The sequence below is a fragment of the Prunus dulcis genome, chromosome 1 (genome assembly GCF_902201215.1).
Source record: "Prunus dulcis chromosome 1, ALMONDv2, whole genome shotgun sequence".
In the NCBI taxonomy this organism is placed as follows: Eukaryota; Viridiplantae; Streptophyta; class Magnoliopsida; order Rosales; family Rosaceae; genus Prunus; species Prunus dulcis.
In genome coordinates this window covers 9,054,034-9,074,763 of record NC_047650.1, presented here as the reverse complement: position 1 = coordinate 9,074,763, position 20,730 = coordinate 9,054,034, and the positions used below count along the sequence as shown (strand labels likewise).

The 20,730-nt window shown below is 37.5% G+C and overlaps 4 protein-coding genes and 3 non-coding genes across 9 annotated transcripts; 5 read left to right on the top strand and 2 right to left on the bottom strand.

Annotated features, from left to right (window-relative positions):
* Positions 1–1,128: 1,128 nt before the first annotated feature.
* On the top strand, positions 1,129–3,420 carry LOC117627610 (ADP-ribosylation factor-like). Of its 3 annotated transcripts, none has more exons than XM_034359785.1 (7): positions 1,129–1,342; positions 1,596–1,749; positions 2,057–2,127; positions 2,383–2,502; positions 2,581–2,699; positions 2,795–2,876; positions 2,983–3,420. In XM_034359785.1, exons 2-7 carry the CDS (start codon positions 1,602–1,604, stop codon positions 2,986–2,988), a joined length of 546 nt encoding a protein of 181 aa, XP_034215676.1. In that variant the 5' UTR covers positions 1,129–1,342; positions 1,596–1,601; the 3' UTR covers positions 2,989–3,420. The 3 variants fall into 3 exon arrangements, with proteins under 3 accessions (XP_034215676.1, XP_034215659.1, XP_034215667.1); XM_034359768.1 differs by having other exon boundaries at positions 2,795–2,887; XM_034359776.1 differs by lacking the exon at positions 1,129–1,342 and adding an exon at positions 1,400–1,443 and having other exon boundaries at positions 2,795–2,887.
* On the bottom strand, positions 3,363–10,876 carry LOC117627561 (importin beta-like SAD2 homolog). Its single transcript, XM_034359700.1, has 21 exons — positions 10,640–10,876; positions 10,313–10,491; positions 10,057–10,227; positions 9,707–9,817; positions 9,534–9,611; positions 9,221–9,417; positions 9,075–9,135; positions 8,681–8,755; positions 8,413–8,490; positions 8,232–8,294; positions 8,061–8,144; positions 7,796–7,974; positions 7,531–7,570; positions 7,290–7,433; positions 6,988–7,107; positions 6,684–6,899; positions 6,140–6,316; positions 5,179–5,860; positions 4,306–4,505; positions 3,830–3,971; positions 3,363–3,719 (listed from the first exon to the last, which is right to left on the bottom strand). Exons 1-21 carry the CDS (start codon positions 10,779–10,781, stop codon positions 3,562–3,564), a joined length of 3,297 nt encoding a protein of 1,098 aa, XP_034215591.1. The 5' UTR covers positions 10,782–10,876; the 3' UTR covers positions 3,363–3,561.
* Positions 10,877–11,000: 124 nt separating this feature from the next.
* On the bottom strand, positions 11,001–11,073 carry TRNAA-UGC. The gene has a single exon. It is a non-coding gene; the product is annotated as a tRNA-Ala (tRNA).
* Positions 11,074–11,802: 729 nt separating this feature from the next.
* On the top strand, positions 11,803–12,898 carry LOC117614981 (1-Cys peroxiredoxin-like). The gene is made up of 4 exons (XM_034343940.1): positions 11,803–11,981; positions 12,073–12,224; positions 12,326–12,472; positions 12,557–12,898. The coding sequence occupies exons 1-4, from the start codon at positions 11,864–11,866 to the stop codon at positions 12,800–12,802; spliced, it is 663 nt and encodes a 220-aa protein (XP_034199831.1). The 5' UTR covers positions 11,803–11,863; the 3' UTR covers positions 12,803–12,898.
* A 1,799-nt stretch (positions 12,899–14,697) lies between these two features.
* TRNAF-GAA lies at positions 14,698–14,770 on the top strand. The gene has a single exon. It is a non-coding gene; the product is annotated as a tRNA-Phe (tRNA).
* Positions 14,771–17,473: 2,703 nt separating this feature from the next.
* TRNAF-GAA lies at positions 17,474–17,546 on the top strand. Its single transcript has one exon. It is a non-coding gene; the product is annotated as a tRNA-Phe (tRNA).
* Positions 17,547–17,864: 318 nt separating this feature from the next.
* Positions 17,865–19,394, top strand: LOC117615883. The gene is made up of 2 exons (XM_034345055.1): positions 17,865–18,785; positions 19,116–19,394. The coding sequence occupies exons 1-2, from the start codon at positions 17,930–17,932 to the stop codon at positions 19,235–19,237; spliced, it is 978 nt and encodes a 325-aa protein (XP_034200946.1). The 5' UTR covers positions 17,865–17,929; the 3' UTR covers positions 19,238–19,394.
* The last annotated feature ends 1,336 nt before the right edge of the window (positions 19,395–20,730 follow it).

The following is a 20,730-nucleotide window of genomic DNA, read 5'->3' as shown; positions in this document are numbered from 1 at the left end:
GGTTTTTCCATATTTTTTAAAAAATAAATAGTACAGCCGTCCGGATATACTATTTTTTAATTTTTTAATTAAAAAATAGTACATCCGTTCGGCCATACTCGGATTTGTCCTAATGTTTTAAAAAAGTAAACGTACAATAATCCTGTTGAACATGTACGCACATATTTTTCATATTTAATACACATTTTTTTTATACAAAATATTCAATAATACACACAAAATTCACATATTATTGATTACAAATAATATATAGCATGGTTTTTAGAACATCTTGGGCTCTTCCTTAATTCATTGGGATCTTTTGATTTTATTATAAAATAATAAAGAAAACAATGCTAAGCCACTTAAGATTGAGAGAGTACAACAAAGTCAGCAAAACTCCATCATCATATCAAGAAAATAAGTTTTTTTTTTCTACATCTTTCTATTGATCATGATTTCGATCTTCTTAATCTATACTAAGAAGAGAATCAAATATTTTGATGTGTCAACGAACGAAAGAACAAAAACCATCTTTTACTTTTCTTCTTCCTAATTTTGTAGTACTGAAATAAAAATCAAGGATAATGAAATAGAAACTTAAAAAACTCAACACCATTCACCTTAGAAACTTTCCACTATTAGCACAACTACATTTTTTGTTTAGAAAAACATAGACGTTAACCAACCCAACCATCCAAAAGTAGAGAAATGGACCCATTAAAATTGAAGCTTTGCACACGCAAAATTAAACCTGTTACTGAAAATTAAACCTAAATGCAGAACTTACAAACCAAACATTAATTACCTGAGAGACGGGCACCTAGCAGAATACAATTGCGAAAATAAGAAACAAATTTTGTAAATCCCCGTAGCTCTCTTTCTTTTAAAAAAATGCCTCTTGCATGCTTAGAAAGGCTAGTATGTATAGATGATAAAAGAGTCAACCATTAGATTTTGTTTCAAAAAGAAATACTATAGGATAGAATAGAAATGCATGAAGAGTGTGAAAATAGAATCAGCCTTCATCATTGGCCACGTCAACTCCAAATTAAATAAATAAATATTATTTATAAAAATTTAAATTTAAATCAACCGTTAGTTTATGTCCGCCTTTCCCGCACGCTATAAACTGGCGCGGGAGAGGGAGAGAGAGCTCCCACTGGAATCTGAATCTGAATCTGAATTTGGTTCAACCATTAAGGAAGCTGTGACCGGCCGCCCCTCTCCTCAAACCCACACACCTCTCTCTCTCTCTCTCTCTCTCTCTCTCTCTCTCTATACCGTAAGTTTTTCATATTTTCTCTTCTTGCATTCTGGATCTGATCATTAGGGAGATCTGTGGCATTCGAAAAAGGATTTGGTGATCAACCTTCCCTTCATAAACAAAATTTATTTCTCTGATTGCAAATTGGGTTGTGTTTGAATTGCATTATATATATATATATATAATGTTTTCTTTTGGTAATCTCTCTATGCAATGAACAATTTCTGGGCTTGTTTGTATCAATGCATGAAATGTGAATGAACCATGATTCTGTTTTCCCTTTGTTTAATAAATTATAATTCAATGGGGTTGTTCTGATATTTTTTGGTTTCTTTTTTTTGGTATTTAGAACAAAATGGGGCTGTCTTTCACCAAACTGTTCAGCCGACTGTTTGCTAAGAAAGAGATGCGTATTCTTATGGTGGGTCTTGATGCTTCTGGTAAAACCACCATTTTGTACAAGCTCAAGTTAGGCGAAATTGTGACCACCATTCCTACCATTGGTATGTTTGCACATAATGCTTCTTAATTAATGGATATCAATCAAATGCATATTCTCTTTTACCGAATAAGAAGTTTGCTCCTCTGTGTGATTTAAAGTACTTAGACGTGACCGTTACACCGCCACATGATGTTATTAATTCACAAATTATAATATAGGTGAATAACATGGTTGATATATTATTGATATCTAGTGTATAGTAGTAATAGACAAACCATGTGCACATGGCGGTGTGATTATCCCACGGAACAATTTCTTGGTATCTAATAAGTAGAACTTCGGTGAACATTTTTTATTGTTTATGGCAGGATTTAATGTGGAGACTGTGGAATATAAGAACATTAGCTTCACTGTCTGGGATGTTGGGGGTCAAGACAAGGTGAGATACATTATATTCCAAGATTAAGTCCCTCTTGGTAATTTGTCTTACAGAATTGGATTATTTTTTGAAGGGATAAAACTCCATTTCTTGGTTCTATATTTACATGTTTGTTCAGTTCAAATTTAGGATATAAATTGGATTTACTTGGACTAGGTCCTTTTACAATTTCTTTGTGAAGTTGTTCTGAACTTCTTGTTATTGACCAAAAATAGAGAAGAACTTCTTGTTTGATTGGTGGTTGGTTGGGTTCAGATTCGACCTCTATGGAGACACTACTTCCAGAACACACAAGGGCTGATCTTTGTGATCGACAGCAATGATCGAGATCGTGTTGTTGAAGCCAGAGATGAGATGCACAGGATGTTGAACGAGGTTATTGGGGAGGGCTTTATTTTATTATGATTTAGTGGTCAAGTGTTTGCGTTGAGCCTATCTTGTTTTTATGAGCAGGACGAATTGAGGGAAGCTGTGCTTCTTGTGTTTGCAAACAAGCAAGATCTTCCCAATGCAATGAATGCTGCTGAGATCACAGATAAGCTCAACCTTCATTCTCTTCGGCAACGCCATTGGTACAGTCGATAGACAACTGCCCCTATCGTCATTCTCCCTCCTCTATTTTTCTGCATAGGGCAAATACCTGTTCATTGTTGACACATTTCTGCAGGTACATCCAGAGTACATGCGCCACTTCTGGAGAAGGTTTGTACGAGGGATTGGACTGGCTTTCAAACAACATCACTAGCAAGGCATGTTAAAAGTCTGTCGATCAATGCTTTTGATGAACTAATTTTTGCCTTTTTTACTTGATATTGCAGTAAAATTATTTGATCCACTTTTTTTTTCCTATTTCAGGTTTAGAGGACTCTGCAGGGGGTCTTCTCCATGTGTATCAGCAGTAGTACATATACCAGCAGCCCATTTTTGGATTACATACATTCATGCCATAAATAGATCGCAAGTTTTATTGGTATCATTGTTGCAATTGGAAAAGAATGCCTCTTATTTTGTGTTTATGTTTTGTAACCCTTTACCATGTGTTCAACGCGACTGTTGTCACTTCGGCGAACACACAAGATGAGACTTTACCACCGTGGAGCGGCTTTTTGCAAAAAGATGAGGGGGAAACTCCGTAAGATGTTGGGTTCTCTGGTCTCAATATCTTGCAGGCTTGATTGTTGAGCAATATTCTTTATAAGTTTGAAATATTTACCTTTTGTTTAAACGAGACACAGTTATCACTTTGCCATGGATTTTACTGATATCCAAAGGGAAACATAAGAAGTCAAATTCTGACAAGTGAGGCCTACAATTTCTCAAAACCATTTCAAACAACACACACCCAAGCAGGTACAGGGGTCAACAATTACCAATCAATTTCAGAAAAAAAGATGTTAAAAAAATTACCACTTTTGATCCCTTTTGCATGGAACCTCAACTAGAATGCTGGAAGAATGACCTACATTGAGGGAAAGCATCTAGGAAACTCGAAATCAGTTGTGGCGGGAATGCCTGTCCTTGTATGACAATAGGGTGGTATCTCTCCAGAAGTGACGATACAACTCTTTGTAGATCAATTTCCTCTAGGCAGCCTGCAAAAATCAAAATTTCAGTGAACGAATGCATCTAGAAAACAACAATTAACAGTAATTGCCGTATGCTATCTTGAAGGCAAGGTGAACAGCTAAAACAAAACTTGAACCTTGCTTAAAATCCATTTCCCGGTCTTCATCTTCTATATCACCCTCTTCAATACCTGTGCCATTTTCCAAGGCAAGAGCTGCTTCAGCATACCTATTCAGAAATTCTTCTTCAGTCTCTTCATACTCATCATCCTCTGAATCCTGAGAAAAAAAGGAACCATACTGTCAAGTTTCCCAATATCTGATGCATGAGACAAAAACTCATGGATAAAAAGCCCAACCCCGAACATTATCCATTATTTTTTAAAGTTCTTAATGCTATCATTCTTTTAGATGATGAAAGTAAATTTTCATGAAGGGGATAATCACAGGAATCATAAAAATAGTAGGCAGAGTAACCTATGAAAAAGAATAACATAAGTTGATTGCACCATACATATTAGCCTTCTGTCATTAACAAACAGTTCAGCATGTAGAGAAATTTTCATAGATGACTTCCTGAAATTAGACAATAAAAAAAAAATGCAAGTTAAACCTCATCATCATCTTCTTCTTCGATTTCATCATCATCATCATCATCCTCAGTTTCTTCTTCTCCGTCTTCTTCCTGCTCTTTCCTCACTTCGTTTAATCGTACAGATGCTTCCATCAGTGAAGTAAAGCATTCCCGTAACAAAGCACCAGATGACTTTCCAAGTACCAACAGCCGTTCAACTACTTTCGCCAGTGCCAGCACTGAGATTCATTGACAGCCATTAGTCATGTCCTCAGTTATGCAATTTATAGGGTTTGAGGAATTTATGTAACACAACAGTAACTAAAATATCATATCAGAGGCTGGAACACATTCTTATTTTCCCCTATTTGTGACCAAGTATAATTAACTACTTTATCACTGCTAAGTGTGGTAGTTGTAAGTTTGTTTGATCATCTCCCTCTCTCAGTGTTGGGCGAAAAAAAAGATAAAACTATTTTCAAACTCCAACAAAACCTTCAACCTCTTCTCTAACCAAAAGTAACAGGATTTTTGACATAAGGACATGAACTTGGTAATACAAAAGATATCTACGTTAGATTTCAATATCAGAAAGGTAGTCCAAGGGTACAATTCAAGAAAAGGAGAAGTTCTACTTCAGAGCCATTCATACCATAACAGTTAATATTGTAAAGAAAGCTCAACTCAAGGTTTCTTGCTTCCTATGGGCCTCTTTTTCCAAGCATTCTAAGGATGTTCCCCTTAGTTTGATCCTTTTAGATTGGTCTGCTAGTTTAGATTAAGCACAACTGATTTCTTTGTCTTTTAGTTGGATGGGTCTGCTATTTTAATCTCATTATAACAGAAATTCGTTTTAAAATAAATAAATAGGCAGGTAGTCTTGGCTAAGAAGTTAAGCTACCATGTACTAACCAATTAACTTTATCTCGGGTTCTGTTGATAGTCCAGGTTTGAAAGAGCTGGTGGAAACAAGTCCGAGGGCAGATACCCAGGTTTCAAAGCCCCCATCTCCATCCTTCTCCAATATACCCTCTACAACTTCAGGATAACATAAATAGCATGATGATATAGCAAGCAGCAAAGGCTTCCAGAGAGGACCAGGCTTGCTTTTAACTTCTCGGAAACGGGAATATGTTGCCTGACAAAATGCAATTGCCAATGACTGCTTCACACCTTCTGTCTCAGACGAGTAACTTGGGACATGTAGTAGTATATGAATACAAGAGCAAGCCTCCCATGTTGCAGAAGGATAGTGTAAAGCGGCCTCGCTTACGAAAGTACCAATGCCTTCTATTATGGAACGTTCAGGAACAGGTGGAGCTGGAGGATATGGCATTCGTCCCACAATAAAATTCTTCAACTCATATTTCCTGTGTAGACTGACAACTCCCGTAATGCACTCAAAGACTGACATATCCTCTGATTCTTCCCAAGCATGCCAGTCGGCAATCAGATATGCCCAAACTAATAACAACTCTGATACTTTAAGCTCTAGAAGTACATTACTTTCAGTAACAGATAGCATGATGGATTGGAGCAATCTTGATGCAGAATCCAAGCAAGATGGAGGGGGCAGAGCCTCACCTTCCTGACCCTGATAAAAAGAACAGAGAAAATAACATATGTAACAACCTGAAATCCAGAAATGCTTTCCAATGAACAGAGGCACAAGCAGAGCAAATGCAGAGGATGGAGTTTTAATAACCTACTCTTCAATGGCCCAAACCAAAGCCACAAGTTTCAAGAAAGCATATTAAAATATGAAATAGAATATAACAAAAAACACACGTGTTCTTTGTCTTTTCATTCAACATAAATCTAACGTATTCTAGCTAAGTTTCTTTCCAAAAATTTACTAGAAAATAAAACTAACCAATGAATGCATTGGTGTAAGCCAAGCCTGTTGCAAGAGAGCAGAGAAAGCTCTAGCAATGGTAACTCTGCCTGATACCCACTTTTCACTTGATTCATTCTCCTCAGATTCTTCACCCGTAAAAGTTTCCCAAGACTGGTCCATCACAGCTAATGTTTCAAAGCCCTTTTCAACCATCTAATATAAACAATGTCAGTTCATCAGTCTTACAACCTTCAGTCATATTCCACTGATAGTTGTAAATGGAACAAATTTTACATTCCAGAGAAAATGATGATTAGTTGGGAATTATATCATCAATGCATGCACCGAAAGGTTCAGGCAAACACAAAATATACAGTGAGCAGTGCATAAAATGGAAAACAAATTGTCAAGAAAACAAAAATTCCATGAAAAAAGCAGTACTAATTTTGTACAGCTTATGATTTCATGGATCAAAATTGGTCAAGCACACAATGATTCAATTTTGATAAAGCTGATTGGTTAACATGTTATTCATAAGGTTAAACAAACTACCAGCCTAGCCATAGGAATCTACACATACTTGAGGCCATGGCTTCAGATCAGAGGGGACGCATTTCGAGATTGCAACAACCAATGTTGAAACAATATAGGGGATATGAAATACAACATTTTCATTTCCTGCCTCCACCATGGAACTGAGAAGCTGAAACAAAATAGAGCTCTCTTCCTCGTTATTGCCAATCCTACCAATGACAACTTGAAGGAGAGGAAGCCACTCAGGCGGTGGGTACTCGTTCTGGAGATAGGACTTAAGATCAGTAAAAACCCATAATATCATTAAATAAGCAACAAGGGATCAACTAAAGGATTGATTTGTGACCTACATCAAGAAGTCCCATAATAGCCGCAGCAGCAGAAACCCGCACGGGATAACAAGAAATATCCCCACTATCAGGCATAACCAATGCCTTGAGCAATGAGGAATAGACATCTGTACTCATCTCCTGAGAATGAGACCAAATTTTTGAATAGTGGGTCTTACCAAAGAAAAGAATGTGGTTTTGAAGGAAGTATACAGAAAAGTAGGTTAAGAAAACATGATGTAGCAGGTGATGCGTAGATAAAAATTTCTCATTTTTAATTGAAGTACAAGCATAGGAGATGGCATGGTAAGAAACAATCTCACTTCAGGTAGACAGGATGCAAGCTCTCCAAGCACCCAGTTTGCAGTGGCAACTAAGTACGGTAGGCTCACTGATAATTTATACAATGGTAACACACGAGTTTGAACCAAAGTAGTTGCGTATGCAGGTTGCTGCTCTCTTAGAAACTGTATCGCAATAAAAGAATTACAAATCTTCAATTGCAGACTCTTATTAGACCACAGGAGACCAATTTAAGAAGAAGCACAGGAGAAAAAACCTTACATCTAACAAGCCACCATATGCCATCAAAACACCAAAATAACTGTGAATGTCATAGTACGAGAATCAGAAGAAGAAAAAAAACAGGTGTATAATGAGAGAAAGCATGTACACGTGAAAATTTAAAACAATGATTAGTAGAAGAGGATAAAAATTATTACAATGCACAATGCATAAGGGGGAACATACCAACAAAGAGAGAAGAGAAAGAATTATCAACACAAATGTTGTAGAACTATGAATTTATATAATGTTTTTTTGTACTCACTCATTCTGAATTCTAGTTTGGGATGAATTAACATCAGAAGGAATTGGAAACTTTGATAGAAATGGAAGCACCAATAGTTCTCCAATTGAACAGCGTTGGTTGTTTCTCTTGTTCTTTTCACTTTTTTTACGCTTGGATGACACTGATGAGCCATTAGCAGAAGTCCCCAATTGAGGTCCCTGTAGGCATTAAAACACAAGCTAAAAAATATGCTCTTCAAAATATGTGCCCAGAAATATTTGATCAAGGATCACAAAGGAGCAACCTTTGACACTGAAATAACACCAATTAAATTAATAGCACTTTTTCTGGCTGTAAATAGATCCTCCCTCCAGCCAGAGATTTCTTCCTGTATAAAAAAAAAGGTGATGTAATTTGTAAAGGTAATTGAAAAGGTGAATGAATCACGTATACGATCATTATAAGCTTCCCATACAATGTCAGATGGAAGATTTTTTCGTATGTACTCATCGGCATCTTCTTCCCACTCTGAGGTATCCTACTTGAAAACATTGCCAGATAGGGAATTAGTTCGTTCAACTTCTAGCTTAAATCATTTTTAATATATATATATATATATATATATTTCCTTCTTTTTTTTCATACTGAAAGTTTACCTTTTCATTCATTACCAATGCTTGAAAGATTGCAGAGTCCAACAGATATGAAAAATGTGGGGATACTAATCTCCATCCCTGATTTACAATTTAAAAAGAGTACATTAAAGAAAGAGCAAATGGAACTTGAGGAATATCCAAAGGTCCACTTCCTAACCAAGACATTTGGCAGAATTTCCTTGATCTTTATTCACTAAAATATCCCATGGGAGAATAAAGCGTCTAGGGTAAATATTCCATAGTAAAATTTACAAATTAGGAAACTTACTGGCCCTGTTTCAAGAACATGTGAAATCATATCAAAGGCTAATGAAAGAATCCTCTCAGATAAAAAATCCAGCCTCTGCATACAGAATAGTACTTTTTTAGTTCTAACATGACAAGAAAATCAGCAAAATGGTGAGTATTAGGGGTATTAAAATTCAGTAAGCGCGAAACTCTAAGTTTAGAATCACACATAATAAAACATCAACCTCGACAAAATAAAACAATAAACTAAAAATGGATGAAAAGAAAGATAAAAATCAGAAAGCCAGAATAAGAAAGTCAAAAAACTTGGATAACAGACTTAGCAGTGAGAATCTGGAACACCACAAGCGTCGCTACTGTGCATGCTGACTGTGAAATGATGAATAATTAACAAATTCAAATACAAAACTTACACCAACATCTTTGCTATATTTGACTATGTTCAAAACACATTTTATCATGTCTGGCATCAACCTGAAAAAATAAAGGAATGTAAAACATAAAGACCCACCACAACGACTTTAATATAATCAAATTCAATTCAACATTGCTTTATTACTTATCAGAATTCTTCCGATGTCGAGTAATGAGAGTGCAGAAAATGAGCAAACTTCTTTTCCCAGTCTTCAACCTCATCAGGTAACCATTTTGTGGAGTAACCAAGCAATCAAAACTCAAAGATCCAAGAATGGCAATTAGATCATGACAAAATGAAGGTAGTAGAGGCACTAAAGCAGATGGCATATGCGACCTCACCTATGAAAATAGCAATGCTTCAAAAAACAATAAAAAAGTGGAGGGGGAATGAAAGTACTGAGCAAGATAAATTTTTATGAATGCCCCATTATCATAAAGAAGATTTTTTTACTTACAGTAAAATATATGCATTTGCAGACAACCAGAAGGACATTCTCTGTTTCCACATTTGTTGTGCCATGAGTACCCAAAGCCTATTTGATACAATATAGAATCCATTATTGTACGGTCATAAAATACTAGAAAGGGGGTTAAGGAAATGAGGGTAAGGAAGCGTAAAGACAACAACCTTTTCAACAAATTGATGGAATGCAGTTAACAAGGGCACAAGAATGTCCTTTGCAATTAGCTCTAGCTGTGGCGGTATTGGCTCCTTGGCAACTTTAGGGTTCAAAAAATACTGCCAGAAAAAGTTTGGGCATAAACTACTTAACCAAGTTAGTTTCCCTTAGGGATATAACATATATTAGTGAAACTGAAAAATAGGAGAAATAGAAATAAAATCTGTAGACAACCAGATAAATGTAACTATATGATACCAAGGTACGAGGTTAGCATATAGATATCAGCAACACGTTTTCACATCAAGCAAAAAGAAAATTAACTATGTTGAATTATGCATGGGAAGGTACTAAGTACCTGAAAAGGTCTAAGGAGTGTCTGAAGAATCGTAAGGGCATTAATGGTGTTCCATTGGGAGTTTGCAACATTGTTAATTAGGTTACTATTTTGAATAGCTGACCGCAGATCAGGTACTAATTCAGGCCACGAATTCTGCTTAACAAACTCAGCAACAACAACGATCCGGAACTGCGGGCCAATAAATTAAAGCAAAGCTTATATATCACACGCTTGGTACTAAAAATTAAGCTGTTGCACTTAGAAAAATGCATACCACTTCAACCAAAATTTTGACAACTGATTGTTCGGACTGCAGCAAAGCTCGCAAGAGCTGGTCCTTGAACTCCTTGCTGACGTTTGATTTTGAATTTGGATTATCACAGTCGACATTTCGCCTAGTGAAGTTTTTCAGGTATGCAGCCGCAGCAACTTTCTGACCTTGATCTTGACCGCCTGGTGTTGAGGTAGCACACAAATTGACATGAATTTTTTAAAGTAGTTCGATAAAACATAGAAAAACATCAAAGAAACTATACGGAGCATCAGAAACCATAAACCACACAAAATCAGCTTAGACTCATGATTTGTAAAGCTTAATTACCGGTGGAGATGGAGAGGAGATAGTAAGGGAATTGGGGGAGCTGAGAGAGGCGATCGAGAGCTTCGGTCGCTGTGCGGACGGCGCTGCAATCGTGGCTTAGAGTCTCGTTCAGCAGCTGAGCGATTTGAGCTGCGACCTCCATAGCTAATTTCTTTGTGGCAGAAACCCTAATTTCAGCGAGCACAGCTGCGAAAAAGAGTGAGGGAGTGACAGCGAAAGTTATTGCGCGGGAAAGGAAATAAACAAACATCATTATATTCACGAAAATGTAAATTAATTACCGAAAAATGAAAGGCGTGAACTAAGAATCAATGAACAATTTATTTCGGTCCATAATTTCAAATTAAATGTTAAAAACATATGGAGATGCGGGGTATCGAACCCCGTACCTCTCGCATGCAAAGCGAGCGCTCTACCATGTGAGCTACATCCCCAATGGTAAAGTCTCTGAATATTATTATATTTATATTAAGAAGAAATAAACTAATAGAAAAAGCGACAAGTCACCTTTAGCTACTATAGTTCGTTAGTCGCCATAGTTTTAATTTTATACCACTAGTTTTAAATCCGAGCAATTTAAAACACATTACAAATTTAGTCAAATTTCTTCCGATTTCATTACAATTTAAGCATAATATTTGACATAATTTGTAACTTATTTTTAAATTACTCAAATTTAAAACTGCAAAAATAAAATCCACAAAATTAAAATAATAAAGGCAATCGATAGAGCACGGGGAAAAGGATAGCTAACCAAGGTAGTTGGTGTGAGTGGTTCTGCACTCTCATTCCTTAAGAGAAGGTCAGGGGTTCGACCCCTGCTCTCGTATGGAGTCACCACTTTGACTAGCACATTACAACTTACGAGCCGATCCGATGTGAACGGGAATTAATCTAAGTTGTGGTTAAGGCTTAAAGGTGCCACCCATAGTTGGAGCCCATCTAAGACCACCTCGTGGTTCATACCCAAAAAAAAAGAAAAAAAAGGATAGTGGCCACGTCCACTTCATGCAGAAGACGCGTGGCAGAAGCCCACGACCAATGATATGGAGCCAAGCCAACTGCCGCAACTCCCTAGCCACGTTCTCTGCATGCAACAGGCCCACGCACTCTTTATATACTTTGTCTATATGCTTACCTCACCCCCACAGGGAAATTTCGACCAAAAAAAAAACCCCCAACAGGGAAAGAAAAAAAATCCATTACAAACAGAGTGCTGCGAAAATGCCTGGCCTAACCATCGGAGACACACTCCCAGACATTGAAGCTGAGAGCATCCATGGAAAGATCAAGCTTCACGACTACATCGGCGATAGCTGGGCCATCGTTTTCTCTCACCCGGGTACGTATAATTAGCGCTAATACCATAATTAATGATTTATTTTAGTTTAATTATGTGCTAATTAATTTGCTTGCATGTAACATATGCGTAGGCGATTTTACGCCGGTGTGCACGACTGAGCTCGGGAAGATGGCCGAATACGCTATGCAATTTCAAGAGAGAGGGGTGAAGCTTGTGGGTTTGTCCTGCAGTGACGTCCAGTCACACCTTGAGTATATCAAGGACATCGAAGCCTTCAGCACCGTCAGTTTCCAATTAAGTGTTCGATTTTACTTGACCGATTGATAAATGTTCAATTGTTAGGGTTTTGACATTTCTTCTGGTTTTTTATGGGCTGCATGCAGTGCGGGCGCAAAGTGGAGTATCCGATTCTGGCAGATCCGACCCGAGAGATCATCAAGCAACTTAACATGGTGGACCCTGACATGAAGGACTCATCAGGAAACCCGGTTCCGTCTCGTGCCCTTCATATTGTGGGCCCTGACAAGAAGGTAGGGTGTGACCCAGTTGATTAATTTTGTGCAAATTAGTATATTTCGAGGTTCGTTGCCTAAGAAATTTGTTGTTTATTATAGGTGAAGTTGAGCTTTCTGTACCCCGCGACCACAGGGCGGAACATGGACGAGGTGCTGAGGGTGCTGGAGTCCATGCAGATGGCGAGCAAGAAGAAGATCGCAACCCCGGCGAACTGGAAGCCGGGGGAGCCGGTGGTCATATCTCCTTCTGTGTCTCAGGAGGAGGCTAAAAAAATGTTCCCTCAGGGCTACAAGACCATGGACCTGCCATCCAAGAAGGAGTACCTGCGTTTTACTACTGTTTGATTTTAATTATGAACCCTAATCTAAAAAGTCTCAACAAGTAATATACGTATGTGTCTTTTGTGTTTTGTGACTAGTAGTAGCGAGCGTCTAAATATGTAGTGCCTATGTGTGCCAAATCTATGTGATATATATATATATATATAGGCTTTTTATCACAAGTGGTAATTCAGGTTTATGTGTAAACCAAATTATCACGAATCGTCCTTCAAGTTTTTTGTTACGCTAATAGTCCTTCAGGTTATCATCTACCTATCAAAATGTTCCTTCAAGTTAATTTCCGTCAAAACTGACATTAAAAAAATCACTACCCATTCGACAAACTCAACCCTCAAAACTCTTTCCGTTCATTTCCTCCTGGGTCCTTCCATTTTGGTGCCTCTGTAGTATATAACCAATCTTGAAATTTTGAAAAGTAAAATTCTAAAGAAATTGAAAAATTCAAGCTCAAGCAAAAAGTTATACAACAATTACAGACGATGCATGAAATCCCCATATGATCTCATATGTGCATGAGAGAGAGAGAGAGAGAGAGAGAGAGAGAGAGAGAGTACAGTGGCGCTAGATAGATACATCATGAAGGCCACGATGTTACCTGTGAAAATGAAAAACAGAGGAAGAGAGAGGGAGAGAGAGAGAGAGAATTTAGAATTGAAAACCAAGTGAAAATTGAAGAAAACGGAACCCAATTATTAATACAGGGGGGTGTGGGGGATTGGTTAGAGGAGGTAGAAGAACTAAGTAGCTAGGGTACCTAGAATGCCAAAAACAGAGGCCAAGAGGAAAGCATCAGGGGCTGCCATTCTGGGAGTGAAGCTCTTTCAAAAAAGGAGTGTGTGAGGATTTGGGGCACTCCAAAGAATCAAAGAGCTTGCTCTAATTGTTGCATTGTGTGCCTTTATATAGGAGAGCAGAATGGGACAAAAGAAAATGAAAAAAAAAGAAAGAAACAGAGTTGAGCTAGCTATATTTGATGTCTTAAGCTTACTCTACTGTGTCTTCTTCTTTTTACACATATTTTTCTTCCCCTAGGTAATCATAATGAATGAGGACAACTACAAGCAATTAGCCACAATATTAAGACACTGCAAAAGCTTAGCTTGGTACTGAAGGATAACCATAATTAGGTGTGAATAAATTGCCAGACACATTGAGATTTGCAGCTATAAATGAAGTCTTAGTCATCCTCTGTTCCGTACTGGATGTTGAACCACATCAGTACTCAAAAAACTATTGAGGACTCTGTATTTGATAATGAATTTGCAGGACTTCTTCTATATTTCATATTGATCCATGAGCATGAGTTTAGTCTTTCTTTGGAGTTCTCCATTGTTGGTCTTTCTCTTGAGCTTGGATTGTTTCAATTTCTTTAGAATTTACTTTTCAAGATTGGTTATATACTACAGAGGCGCCAAAATGGAAGGACCCATGAGGAAATGGAGGTAAAGAGTTTTGAGGGTTGGGTTTGGTCGAATGGGCACTGATTTTTTTAATGTTAGTTTTGACAGAAATAAACTAGAATGACCATTTTGATGGGTAGATGATAACCTAAGAACTATTAGTGTAACAAAAAAATCTGAAAAGTGATTCGTTATAATTTTGTAAACCTGCAAGGATCATTTGTGATTTTTTTTTTTTTTAATAAAAAAAAGCCTATGTATTATGTGTGGACCAACCATCTATGTGTTGAGAACTTGAGTTTTATTTGGGTTTTTTTTTTTTTAGTTGGGTTCTATGGTGGTTGAAATTTCTGGTATTGGGTGTGAACACTATTGGTCTTAGGCGTAAACGTGCAACAATTGGGCCAAGTTCGAAGGATTTTGGATGCCTTAATAAAATACAACTGATAAATTTTACACATTGAAATAAGAAACATTTTCCTCTGGCATTTAACAAAAGCGGGGATAGCTCAGTTGGGAGAGCGTCAGACTGAAGATCTGAAGGTCAGGTGTTCGATCCACCTTCACCGCATTTTAAGTGCTCTTTTTCATTTATTTTTACTTTAGACCTGAAAGTGCATTCACTATGATATGGTACTCTTTTATTTATTTTAGACCTGAAAGTGCATTCGTTCAAGGATGAAAATATCAACTGTCCATATAGTATCTGAGTTCAAAATTTACGTATATTTTGTGAATCTATTGATATACTTTCATAATTGACGAAGAACACATATTAACGTGGAGCAATGATGAAAGAAAATCAAAGAGTCCGCCATGAAAGATGAGAGAAATCTCAAAGGTTTATTGAATAAAATATAAGAAGTTAACCCTAGGCACCAAGTCCTAGGTATATAAGAAACCCTAAATACTATCTCAACCTTAGCATAGTTGGAAATCTCAAAAGACTTTGGCCTAAAAACATGGAATTTTGAAGTAAAATTTGCATGAAAAGCATGAAAATAAATTTTATAGTAGAATGGATTTTTATGTTGGTATGATATTAGAAAGGATAAACTATGCAATTACAATTTAGATAAGTGCAAACGCATTTAACAAAGTTATCGCGATTTTCCATGATAGTTGTCACTCGTAATTTATAAGAGATTGTCGGATTTGTCTCCATCATTATTTTGGAGCTGTCATCTCGGATTTGCGGGGGCTGCTTGGGGTTTGTACGAGGCATAATTAAAAAACTGACACGTGCCCCTACCAAAATTGAAAATAGGGCAACCAAAATTGCATTTGGTCGCGAATTCATTGAACAGTGTCGAAATATTTTGGTGACTCTTTGAAAAGCTTTTGTTGCCAATCAGTTGGTTGAAGTCTTAACCTATGCATAAATCTCACAAAAATTTTGGCGACGGAATTACAAAAATTTCCTCACTAATAACACTATGGGGTGACCAAAGCTGCGTTGGTCGTCAAAATTTTAGTCGAAAAAAAGGTTTTTTCTTGTAGTGAGTGTGCATTTTACATAAACAAAGAGCTCTTATGAGGTTCAAACAATGACGAGACCAACCATCTAGTCATACCAAGTCATTGCAACCTTTAATTTGTGTGACAACTAGATTATTATTTGGTTGATGGATCTAAAGTTAAGTGCCATTATTTGGGTTTTTTGGTATAATCTTTGCATTATTTTGGGGTTTTTTGTATTGGTCCCTTTGCTGGGATCTTCAATTACATTGAAAATTGAAGAAAAATTTATGGGTATGGTATCAAGAAATTAGTGCATTTTTGCTCACTACTTTAACTAAAGGTGTACTCTTACGGTTCTACTCAACACTTAACACGTGTCTATGAGCATAACTATGGTTCTACAAATGCAAAACAAAAAGTTAACGATGATTATGCCAATGTACACATGTTAAATGTTGAGCAAAAATATTTCTTTCAAAAAATATCCGAAATATATGGCCGAAGAAATAGGTTTATCCCAATATATCGGCTGATATTTTCATCTTGCATTCGTTAGTATATGTTACCCTTTTTTTATGGGAGCTGATTTTCCCACTCCTTTTTTCTCCACTTACACTCCCTTTTGTTTTTTTAATACTTTTTAATTAATTTTTTTCTTTATTGTTCTTTCTTTTTCCTATTTTACCCTTGATGACATGGCAAGTGAAATACCCACTTTGATGTTGATGTGTGAAAAAAAAATTACAGAATTCTTTAAAAATAATATTTTGAAACCAAAAAACATAATATCCAAACCCTAGCCACGCTCTTTCTCTTCTCCCTTACACACCCACCCTTCCGTGTTCTCTCTCCCCTGTTTCTCTCTTCCCCCCTCTTTCTTCAACAACAACCAAGCCCACCCCTTCTCATTTTCTCTCCCTCTTTTTCTCTCTTCCCCCCTCTTTCTTCAAAAACCATCCAGGTTTTTTTTAAAAGTTTTCGGGTTTGACTGTGGCTATCGGTGGGGCGATAAGGTCGTTTGTGGTTGGCTACGTTTGGGTAGCGATGGCTATCGGTGGGTGGGTGGCTGTGTGGGGTGCAACATGGGGGTGGGTTGAGAAAGCTTTAATTGGTTTAGCTGAATCACAGAGTGTAAAGCTCCTTAAAGTGAAAAGCTTCATACCCGAGCATTAGAAATTTCTCTTTGTTATCACTTAGTAGAAATGTTACAAGGAAGGACAACAAGTCAGTGACATTTGAGAATTTGGGGGAATAAAACATGATATTACTGATGTTGCTTTTGGAGATGAAATAGAGAAAGTTGGCTTTGGAGATGAAAAATAAAATTTTGGTTTTTGAATTTGCAGAGAGAGGAGTAGAGAAAAGGAGTCGAGGGAGACCGAGCCATTGATGTTGTTGGGGCTAGGGGGTAGTGCAGTGGTGGATGGTGAGGGTGGCAATGGGGTGGTGGGCCTGAGTGCAGAGATGGAAGGAGGAGGGGGCTGACGGAGAGAGGGGGGTTGTTGGGGCTAGGGAAAATATATATATTTTTTTTGTTTTGTAAAATTTTAAAGAATTCATCTATCCATTGAAAAATATATATATTAAAAATGAAGTGCAAGTGGAAAAAATAATAATATAAAAGTGAAATAAGATAAGGGTAGAATAGGAAAGAGAAAGAATAAAAGTGAATAAAAGTGAATAAAAAATATTAAAAAGTAAAAATGGAGTGTAAGTGGATAAAAGGGGAGTGGGAAAATCAGTTCCCTTTTTTATTTTTAGTTTAGACCTAAACTTGGGATATTTTATTCTTTGTCTAATTTAGTTCTCAATTGCGGGGATAGCTCAGTTGGGAGAGCGTCAGACTGAAGATCTGAAGGTCAGGTGTTCGATCCACCTTCACCGCACTCTTTCTCCATTTTATTTCATTTTCTTTTATTGACAAGAACCTACAAGCTTTTTTATATGCTGCTGGACCAGTGCCTTGCCTCGCCTCCCCTATATGTGAATAGTTTGCTCTGGGTTCAGTGCAATTCGAACCTCAATAACATTATACAAATCCATGAAAACTCACCATCGATCTGAGAACAAACCCTAATTGAGAATCCCAACGCTGATACATAATTCACTGCTGCTACTTGGTTTCTTTCACTCTTTTTCAACTTGTGGATCCCATAACAGCTGTCTAAAGCATCAAAAGCTGTCCTAATTTATGGAGCAAATCCCGGCTACCTGTTTCACTCTGTTCACACACTACCTCTTCATTTCTTTCACTCATACAAAACATTCCATGCCAATTGCCACAGTAACTAATTTTCAAATCTTCACAAAAAAAATAATGTGGAGCCACTCTCAGTCAAAACGACTCATCACCCTCCTCAGCCTCCTCCTCCACTTCCTCCCCGCCCTAACCCTCTCCCCGTGCCGCACCACCTGCGGCCCCATCCCCGTAAACTATCCCTTCGGCCTCGACGACGGCTGCGGCGCGCCGCAGTTCCGTGGCATGGTCAACTGCTCCACCGACCTCTTCTTCACCACCCCATCCGGCAACTACAAAGTCCAGTCTATCGACTACGACAAGAAAAACCTCGTCGTTTACGACCCCGCCATGTCAACCTGCTCCATCCTCCAACCCCACCACGACTTCCTCTTGACCCCTATCCAGTCAGCCATAATCCCACCGACCTCGGACACCGTCTTCGCCCTCCTCAACTGCTCCGTCGACTCCCCTGTCCTCAACCACTACAAGTCCCTCTGCTTCAACTTCTCCGGCCACTCCTGCGACGAGCTTTACAACTCATGCAACGCGTTTCGGCTTTTTCGGTTGGGCATGGGGTTAAGCAACGGGACTAATAGTACTGGAAGTACTGATTTTGTTCCGCCGTGCTGTTTTACGGGGTATGATACTGTGAAGTTCATGAGCATGAATATTTTGGACTGTACGCATTATACTAGCGTGACTAATACGGATCGGTTGAGAGGTTTGGGACCGTTGGATTGGATTTATGGGATTAAGTTGAGCTTTGCGGTTCCGGATACTGGGTGTGAGAGATGTGCTCAGTCCGGTGGGACTTGTGGGTTTGATACTGAGACTCAAGTGTCTCTCTGCCTCTGCTCTACTTTCACCAATTCTACTAGAGAATGTGGTAAGAAAATTAAACTTTTTATTTATTTATTTTATTTAATATAAGCGATACTAGAGAGGGAGTTTTCTCACACACACTTCTAAAGTGACATTGAGATTCTAATTTGAGAACACTAATCTATATGTCAATAACTTTTTCACCTAGACGATACCCCGTTGAGAAGAAAATCAAACTTTTATAAATTTTGACAATGTTACACAAGAAATGTTACATTAATGCAAATGATTATAACTATCTCAGGTCATTTTTGTTTCATTAATTGCTTCAATTATACTTGTTTCTTCCGGTACATAACTTCAAATTGGGTTCTTTATGTTTTTTTTATTTCAGCTGCAGGCAGTGATACGGCAGAAGGAAGTCATTGCGCTGCCTCGATACTCTTTCAAGCATTCTTTGTGATTATGGGGGCATTGTTAATCTGCTTGCATGATTTTAATCTTTCTTTTATTTGAGATTATTCTACTTCTAGGAGCATTTTTGTTTTCTTTTTTTCATTCGCATGATGCTGATCATGACCCTTTTGAAGTTTGTTGTTGACAATGTAAAGCACTGATTGCGTTTAGTGACACGATCGGCTGGAAGCAAAAGTTACTTTTGCAGTGTACAATATTGCACCATCTCCATCAAATCTCTAAATTTTGATTCTATGCAAGCAAACTCGTCTCATTTTTCTAACCAGCTCTAATTTTTAATTTTTAATTTTTTTTATCTTTAACGAACCAAATACAAGAGATAGGACCTCATTTTATAGTAAAAGCCTTATTTAAGGCCCTTAAATGAGGTTCTATCTCTTAATCGTTGGAATAAATTAACCAATTTGATCTAACGACTTACTAATTTGATTCAACGGCTAAAAAATAGGGTCTCATTTATGGACCTTAGATAATAGGGTCTCATTTATGCACCTTAGATAAGGCCAAACCGTTTAGTCCACTTGGTGAGGGGTCCCAACAAGAACATGATGCTCGGTTTCACAGGCCCACGAACTCAATCTATAATTTGAAAAGATGCTTTTCTTGAAGGAGTTTCTAAAGGCACACATCAATTTGGTGCACCCAACCTTCAAAGGAAAATTTTGAAACTACTCCCAAGTTTGTTCCTGAGGATTAACCAAAAATAATAAGAACAAGAAAAGAAAAAAATTAAGTACACAAACTAATTTTTATTGTCAATTCACCCTCTACCGTCTAAATCAATAACATATCATTTAATAATTCGTCAAATTATTAAAAAAATTAAAGAAAAAGAGGGTTTTCTTCTCCTCCCATTCCCCCATGACCACCACCTTCCACTCCCATACCAATCTCCCACGCCCATACCCTTTCCCAGGGACGGTCCTACGTCCATGCTAACATGGGCTATAGCCCGAACAATGTGATATTTTATGGTCAAATCTTAATACTTAGCCCACCAAAGCATACCTCCACACACACCATCCCTGTGATCCCACCTAAAGAAAATATTTTTTTCTTTTTTCTTTAGTTAACTAATCCCACAAGTGTGGTAGTAAATAAAATAAAAACTAACCCCACATTAATATTTAGTACTCAGCCTTTTTCAGAAAACACACATCCTAGAGAACATCTTTTACTTTTTTCTGTAAATATATATATATTTACCTTTTCTAGTGTACATAAAGCATCAATTTATTTTTTTTTTTCTTATAATTTTTGGCTACTTCTTTTCATTTTTATTTTCCAAGTTGGCTTGGATGGATTAAAATGATTCAGTTTTTTTTTTCTTCTTTCGTAATGGATAATAAATGCTTTCAATTCTTTTACTTTCATGGAGAAGTTTATCACGTAATTGCTAATTGACCTTAAAATATGTTCACCCGTTTTCGCGTTTAGCTCCTGTGATGGAAGGGCGAAGTTCCCCACTGGCTTGGAGACCATGTACTGGTCAAACAAGTCAGCTTTCTTTGGTGTGCGAGCGTGCCACTGCT